This window comes from Chiloscyllium plagiosum, chromosome 6 (genome assembly GCF_004010195.1).
Source record: "Chiloscyllium plagiosum isolate BGI_BamShark_2017 chromosome 6, ASM401019v2, whole genome shotgun sequence".
Taxonomy (NCBI): Eukaryota; Metazoa; Chordata; class Chondrichthyes; order Orectolobiformes; family Hemiscylliidae; genus Chiloscyllium; species Chiloscyllium plagiosum.
The window spans coordinates 80,127,706-80,136,404 of NC_057715.1; the positions used below are offsets into that span (position 1 = coordinate 80,127,706).

At 40.4% G+C, this 8,699-nt stretch overlaps 1 protein-coding gene across 1 annotated transcript in view; it reads left to right on the forward strand.

Annotated features, from left to right (window-relative positions):
• Positions 1 to 3,355, forward strand: part of tnfrsf19 (tumor necrosis factor receptor superfamily, member 19) — a 95,379-nt gene extending 92,024 nt beyond the window's left edge. Inside the window, exon 10 of the mRNA XM_043691956.1 lies at positions 2,216 to 3,355. Within this exon, the coding sequence (XP_043547891.1) occupies positions 2,216 to 2,227 (12 nt within the window). The 3' untranslated portion in view covers positions 2,228 to 3,355. The remainder of the gene's footprint in view (positions 1 to 2,215) is intronic.
• The last annotated feature ends 5,344 nt before the right edge of the window (positions 3,356 to 8,699 follow it).

Sequence of the window (8,699 nt, forward strand, 5' to 3'; positions counted from 1 at the left end):
GAGCAGGATCTGACTGCATTTCCTGCAGATGAAGTCGGCAGGAGTATCGGTGGTCACCCCTACCTCAGGGCCTGGGGTCTAGAACACACCCACTCAAATATCAATCACTTACCTTCCCGACCAGCTCTGCGCTCCAACCTCACTTCCGCCCAGCTCGCGCCGCTCTCTGCTGTGAAAAGACCGTTGGCGTCGAGGTAAGTTCTTTATATATCAATCACTTACCTTCCCGACCAGCTCTGCGCTCCAACCTCACTTCCGTCCAGCTCGCGCCGTTCTCTGCTGTGAAAAGACCCGTTTTAATTTGTCCCGTCAATTTATATTCTTGTTTGCCAGACTCTTTGCATTAAAATAAATGCCATCTAACCTTGCCAAACTCCCTTGTATCTTAATTGGCCAATAATTTTGATAACTTCTTGACTCCCTTTATGTCTCTTCTAATCCTGGCTGTTCATCTCGCCCTGCTGAACCGCTTTCTGGATCCCACACCCCTACCAAGTTAGTTTAAACCCTCCCCAACAACACTAGCTAACCTCTCTGCAAAGAACAGATGCAGTCCGTCTGCCCTGTACAGGTCTCACCACACCCAAAAATGGCCCAATGTCCTAGAAACTTTCCGCCCCTCCCCACCTCCCCCCAGCAGCATCTCCCCAGCCACACGTTTATGTGGACTAGCCTCCTATTTCTAAAATCACCGGCATATCAGCAGGAATAATCCAGACCTTCTGGATCCTGTTTTCTAAATCAACTTTCTAGTTCCCTAAATTCTGCTTGCAGGACCTTATCCCTTTTTCTGCCCTATGTTACCAGTACGGAATGGACTATGATTTCTGTCTGTTTGTGTTTCAAAATGCCCTGCAGCCATTCAGTGCCATTCTTGACCCTGGCACCAGGGAGGCAACATGCCATCCCCATAACACTGTAAGGAGGTATTGTGAGTCTCTTCCTGAGGCTACAGAAATGTCTATCTGTTGCCCTTACAATTGAATTGCCTACCAATATAGCACAGACATTCCTTCCATCTGGGGCAGCAGACTCACCCATGGTGCCATGAAGTTGGCTCCCACTGCTTTCCCTTGCACAGTCATCTCCCCCACCAGTATCCACATTGGTACATCTGGTAGAAAGGGATGGCCACAGGAGACCCCTGCACTACCTGCCTTCCTGTACTCTGCTTAGTGGTCACCAATGCCCTTTCTGCTAGTTCCGTTTTGACCTATAGTTAGGATCCAGCATGCATTACCTGTGAGAGTGGTGAAAACGTGTCCAGCCATTGCGTTCAAGAGGAATTGGATTATAATGTGAAAAGGATAAAAGTGCGGGGCCATGAGAATAGGTGGTGGAGGTATATCACAAGGTGAATTCCTCCTTTAGAGAGCCTATACTGAAGGGCCAAAGAGCCTCCTTCTGCACTATAACCATTCTATGATCCTATGAACTATCCTCAATTACAAATAGTTCAAATTCAAAGCAAGTAATTAAGTGTGTTCAAATTTATATAAAAAGTATTCCAAAGTTAGGGCACCACACAATCTGGAAGGTTGAAGTCTGTAACCAGTGGTGGCAGATACTTATAGCGGCTTACTAATAGTAATGTTTATAGAATGTCTCGTCTATACATTTTAATTAGAGTGTCACATTGTCTTATGTGCTTCAAAACAATATGTGTTCCATTTTAAAGGCTGGTGCAGAGAGAGCATCATATTGCTCAATATAAGGGTAGGTGCTGGTGTTGTGGTAATGTCACTGGCCTGGCAATTCAGAACCTTATGCTAGTGTTCTGGGGGGATGTGAATTTGAATTCCAGTCTGCCAATGGTAAACTTTTAAATTAAATAAAAACCCAGTATAATGACAACTGTGTAAACCATTGCCAATTGTCAATCAAAACAAAATCTGCTTCACTAACGTCTTTTAAGGTGGAAAGTTTGCCCAGTCTGGCCTACATGTGACTCCAGAACCACAGCAGTGTGGTTGTCTCAAAACTGCCCTCTGAGCAAGTAGGAATGGGCAATAAATGTTGGCCTGGCCAGCGACGCCCCGAAAATGAAGGAAAAGAATTGTCAAATTGAACATGTTGTTACTGGTATTGGAATAAAGGAAGTTTTGTTTTAAACTGGCTTGATTGATGTGCTGAAAGAGTTAGCCATTAATTTTCTCCAACGTGTCAGTGAAAACCTATTTTTGACTTCGTATTGACTGTAATTTTCTCTTTCCAGAACTGTGTCTAGAACACATCTTGATGGTGTCACAGGAATGTCTGCCTTTTTATCCTTCTCCATTGACTCTTTCAAGCTAAAGATACATTCTGCTGAGGCCTGAAATTTCAGGATTATATGGTTTTCTCAGCCAGTGGCAAACTGTGGGCTACATCAATTGGTCTGAATTTGTCGCAGACAGGAACCACATCCCAGTGAATATGTGCTTCATTTTAAGCAGCAGTCTATTTCTACCAGTGGTGATTTACTATTTGCTTTTTTTTGTATGAAACATTTGGCACGTTGTTCAAAGGTCTTGGGAGGAATGTTTATGAATGCAGTGGTGGTGATGAAGAACTCTGTCAAAACGTCATTGTGCTCAAACTGCTAAAGGATTTCTGAAGATAAATGACAAGGAAATCCATGGTTCACACAGCAACCAGTGTGTTAAAGCTCTCACTGTGGTTGGCTCTTACATGTGACAGTGAAGTGTTAACAAGTGTGGCCACAGACACTGCCTGGCGAGGATTGTGGGAAGTGGTGTTCCACAAAAATGATATTGATTTATTAGATATCTAACTATAAATCTTTGTTATTAAAGCTTTAGAAAAAAGTTGTACACTTTAATGTTTTGTTTAGAAAGTTGCCACTATACATTGCAGATAATGAATTTTTGTTAAGTATAAATAATTATAAATGAAGACGGTAGCCATTTATATTGTGTTCCACCTCTGCCATTGTACTACCATAGTGCATCAATGAAAAAAAACCTGTCACTGTGAATGATGTGTTTATCGTTCTCCTTGCTAAGGGAAGCTAGATTGGCCGAGCTGATTGTGCACTAAATATTGGAACAATGTGGAGGTGGAATTGAATGACTTTAGTTTATACATGTTAGTGCATGCCATGAGTGGCCAGACAATAAGTTTGTTCATCATACAATATTCCATTTCCCTTCAAAAGACTGGATTACTCAGTTGAATCACATCATTCAAACACTTATGGCTTTTTTTTATTAATATTAAATGTTGAACTTTGGTGCTTATACAATTTATTTTAAAAAGGATGGCCAACTGTGCATCGGAGTAGATTTCAAGACTTCTTTAGCTAATGGCTACAAACTCAATAAAGTACAGGAAAATGCATCCTACCTTTCTGTCTCTCTAGTGCATCTTTTAAATAACAGTATTGCCTAAATGATGGGTTTATACTGCATTGTTATCTGAGCTTAAGCAGCTAGGGATTTATACTTATTCCAAATGATCACTCATTGTCCTGCACATTGGAACACTGTAATAACAAAATGCCAATCCAGTATCTGGAAAATAGTTGTTTATGAGTACTGAACTTGAGCAATGCAGAAAGAATACACATTTTGTCAAAACGTTTCTGCAGTTGGACAACATATGCTAAATAATCACAATTGTGCTCAGAATTTAAAATTGCCAGGCAGATTTACAATGTGGTTTGCTTGCACGTACAGGAAGCTGCAAATGTTAATACATAGGACCCTTTTCTCTGCAGATAGACAAAATGTGCATATATACTGTATCTGTTTCAACTCAGCAATATAGGTGGCATCCATTCTCTGGTTCATTCTTCAGGACAAAGCCTTGACTAATTAGAATCAACATGCCTGGCTTCGACTGAACAAAACTTGGCAATTATTTGGCAGTCATCATCTAACTGGTGCATTCTCCATGACAACACTTCCACCAATCTGAGTCCACTTTTTAATTAATCGACATGGTCTGTCCATACATGATAAAAATGCTGTTGCCCTTAACATTTATATTCTTTCGAATTGTCTTGATGAGTGCAAGACAAAAAGCTTTGACAAAAAATGTCTTCTTTCAGTAAGTATCTGGAAAATGTGGGCTTAAGTAAGTGGAGCACACATGGACCTTATAATACAATCAGGTCTTTTTGTCATGCAACCTGAAAATTAAAATTACATTAGGAAAAATATTGAAGAATGTTTAAAAATAAGCATTTTCATATCACTTTTCACAGTGTCAGGAGATCCCAGAATGTGACATAACTGATGAATATTTTGACACCGGTCACTAATAAATATACAAATGCAGCAGAAAGTCTGCTGCAAACTTCACAAACGTGAAGGAGTTAAATAATCGGTTCTATCCCTTTAAACAGAGGTATAAATAGTAGTTTGGAGAATTCTCATGGTCTTCTGCCATCATATCTTTTAGATCACAGTAAGAAGGAGATGGAACATTGAGTTTAGCACTACATCTAAGACAGGACTTCAAACACTACAGCACTCTTTTGGCACTGCACTGAATAATCAGTGCACAATATGTACTGAAGCCCTGGATACAGGTTGAATCACATAACCTTTTGATTCAATGAACTAAGAGAGCTACCACTGAGCAAAAAGCCGACACTTAATAAGAAAAAGGAACAACAAGATATTTGCCCCCTCAAGTTTGCCCGGCCAATCTATATGTTCATGGCTGATCTACTCCGGGTCTCAGCTCCTCTTGTGTGCCAGCTCCTTAAAGCACTCAACTGCCTGATTTTTTTTTTAAAAGTCTATTAACCTCCAGTTTAAAAAAGTTCAGTGATCTAGCCTCCACATCATCAATACTGGTGGAAATGTACCGATTATTGAATAATCAGTCGCTTTTGAATTCTACGTAATTTATTATTTGGAATTAATTATTACAAGTCTTTTGCTTCCTTTGAGCATTGTTGCACTTCTATCAGATATGCCCATATCTAACAAACACAAGACTCGTTTTACCAAATTTTAATGAAAATTTATATTTAATTTGTGAGAGTGCGGACAGAACCTGTCAAATATTATGACATATTTACAGTTTGTGCTTAGTTCTTTCACTCCTGGCATGGAATATAGAAATAATTTGCAGTTCCTCAGTGTGATCTTGTTAAGGTACATTCTATCATCCCCCTTTTCAAAAAAGCCATGGTCCTACTACTTTTGTGGTGCAGAGTGGAAAAGTCAGCCTGGATTTTCTCTGCACCAATCCCAAACTGGAACGTGTGTGTAAGTGAATGTCAAAAGCAGAAATGACTTCTATGTTTACAGTGTACAGGCTGTAGTCACCAATTGTCCAGGATTAATCATGTTAAACGGCCAAGTGATACAAGATTTTTTCTCACACTGCTCTTACTTATTTTATGTACCACTTTTAATACTATGCCCTCTCATTTACGAGCAGCAACAGATTCTCCCTGCCCATGCTCGTAATTTTGAAAATTCTATCAAATTTCCTCTCAGCTTTCTCTCAAAGGGGAACAGACCCAATTTCTTCAATGTATCCTCACAACTGAAGTTTCTCATTCCTGGAACCATTCTTGGAAATTGCTTCTGCATTTTTTTCAGTGCATTCACATCATTCCTATAATGTGGCGCCTACAATTATACGCAAAACTCCAGCTGAGGTCTAACAAATGTCTTGTACAAATTCAACATCTTTCCTTGCTCTTATTACAGCACTGGCTCCTGTTAATGAAACCAAGAACTCTCCACCTGGTCTGTGCATAAATACAGTCAAGAGTGTGGTGCTGGAAAAGCACAGCATTTCAGGCAGCATCCGAGGAGCAGGAGAATCACCTGACTCTCCTCCTCAGATGCTGCCTGACCCGCTGTGCTTTTCCAGCACCACATTCTTGACTCTAATCTCCAGCATCTGCAGCCCTCACTTTCACCTAGTTGTGCATAAATACATCCAGGTCCCTCTGCTCCTGCACCCTCTTTAGAATTGTCGCCCTTATATATTGCCTTCCAACATTCTTCCAACTAAAGTCCATCACCTCACACTTCTATGCACTGTACCGTATATGCCACCTAACCACCCACTCCACCAATTTACCAAAGTCCTTTTGGAGTTCCACTCTGTCCTCACACTTTACAGTTAGCTACTTTGGGGAAGGAGGATAAAGAAAACCTATTTTGAAAAACATCTGCAGAATTGTTGCAGTAACTGAATGTTCCCAGCTGCTGGATACAGCCTGCAACCCTGCAGATTTTGCAAATATGTACACACTGCTTCTTCAAAGCTTTCCTTCAGATAATTATTGGCAAAAGATCAGTGAACTTTTTTTTTTCTTCGTCTGCCGGGAAATGTGTCAGCGTAAGGGAAATGTTCATCTCTTCTGAATCACATGTTGCCAGTATAACTGAGGGGGTTGGTGAGGAGTATGCATCATCAGGCATTTCTAAAGGTTATGAAGTTAAAACAACAGAATTAACTGCAAAGTACAAAATGACTTGTACCAATATATATAGCTGTCAAATTAATGAAGGAAGACCGCAAGGTAACAACCTACTGTCCTGTGAGATCCAGCATTTAAAAAAATAATTAGCATCAACAATTATTTTCTATTCCCCCATTCAATGCTCACGAATGATTAGCTTGTATTTTAGAGATTAAATCAGCAAATTAGAGCAAATAAAATTCTTCTTAACTGCCTCACTACAAACACATGTTTAAGTGGATTGCATGTCCATTTTTCATGGACTAATTTCAGAGTTGAAGGCAGTCCTTGGGTAGTGAATGGATTTCACTCTGGAGTCCATTCAAAAGTTGATTTTTATGCAAGTTGGAACATAATGCAGGGCAATGGAAAGCAGCCGTTTGTAAGTGCAGGAAATGTTCAGATCCCAGGTTTTTAAAATTACACCCCAGTATGAGATCACATTCGTCATTCGAGCATTTGTAAGTTAGATGTTCGTAAATTGAAAGCCTCACAGTGCTTTCAATAAATTAGAATATCAGTGGCTTGACGTTGACAACTATCACAAAAAGTATAAAACTGATCAGTAAATCTGGATGTAGGTTTGCTCACTGAGCTGGAAGGTTCATTTCCAGATGTTTCATCACACTACTAGGTAACATGTTCATTGGGCTGCAGGTGAAGCACTGTACATAATTCCTGTTTTCTATTTATATGTTTGAGTTTCTTTGGGTTGGCGCTGTCATTTCCTGTGGTGATGTCATTTCCTTTTCTTTTTCTCAGGGTGGTGGCTACATTGGACAAACAGGCAGTAAACTAGCCCCCAGGATACATGAACACCAACTAGCCACAAAACGGCATGACCCTCTCTCACTAGTATCCAAACATACAGATAAGGAAGGACACCATTTCGAATGGGACAACACATCCATCTTAGGACAAGCCAAACAGAGACACACACGAGAATTCCTAGAAGCATGGCACTCCAACTGGAACTCTATCAACAAACGCATCCAGTTAGACACCATCTACCACCCCCTGAGAAAACGAACAGGATATGACATCACCACAGGAAATGACAACACCAACCCAAAGAAACCCAAACATATACATAGAAAGCAGGAAACATGTACAGTGCTTCGCCTGAGGCCCATTAAAGATGTTACCTAGTAGGGTGACAAAACATCTGGAAATGCACCTTCTAGCTCAGCGAGTAAACCTACATCCAGAACCTCAATCTGAGCTACAAATCTTCTCAAAACTCGCTATGATCAGTAGATGTACTCAGTTTTACATTTTTTTCTGTTATTCACTTCCATCTGTATATTTGATGGTGTGATCAAAAATTAATATTGCCAGACTGGTTTTACAACTCACATCCATAGAGTAAGTTTGCATATTTTAAAATTTTATTTTAAATACAAAAATACAGTTTTCAGATTTATAATGAATTTTAAGAAGAAAATTCAAACTCAAGAGTATATCATGCCTTTTTATCACTGGTTAGCACTGCTGCCTCACAGCACCCGGAACCCGGATGTGATTCCGGTCTCGGGCAACTATCTGTGTGGAGTTTGCACATTCTCTCTGTGTCTGTGTGGGTTTCCTCTCACAGTCCAAAGATGTGCAGGTTAGTTTGGCCATGCTGAGATTGCCCATAGTGTTCAGGGATGTGTAGACTAGGTGGATTAAGCCATGGTAAATGCAGGGCTATGGGATATGGTGGGATGGGGCAGGGTCTGGATGGTATGATCTTCAGATGATCAGTGTGGACTTGATGGACTGAATACCCTCCTTCTGCATGGTAGAGATTCATTTAAATGAGAGATAAACAGAAAGTTCTTCTCTCAGAGGATAATCTGTGGAATCAGGACTGCCAAGGCTGGGTTGTTAAGTATTTTCAAGGCTGAGATAAACATTTTTAATCAGTAAGGGAATCAGAGGTTATGAGGAAAAGTAGGAAAGTAGAGTTGAGGATTATCGGATCAGTATCAATCGCATTGACTAGCAGAGCCAAAGTGGGCCAAATGGCCTACCTCTCCTCCTATGACTTGTGGCCTAAGTGGTGAAATGAACAATTGTGCGCTGCCAGGCCACATCCTTTTCCTGAGCTTCAACATCACAACATTAACTGTTCCTCAATCAGAGCCATACAGGCTTTACAGCAAGATCTTGTTGATTGTTATAGAATGTAGAAGGACATTATTTGATTCTGACACTCTGCAACCTCATGTGAGATTGCCTCTACCTATTTAAAGCCTACCAACTATCACCTCAAGCCAAA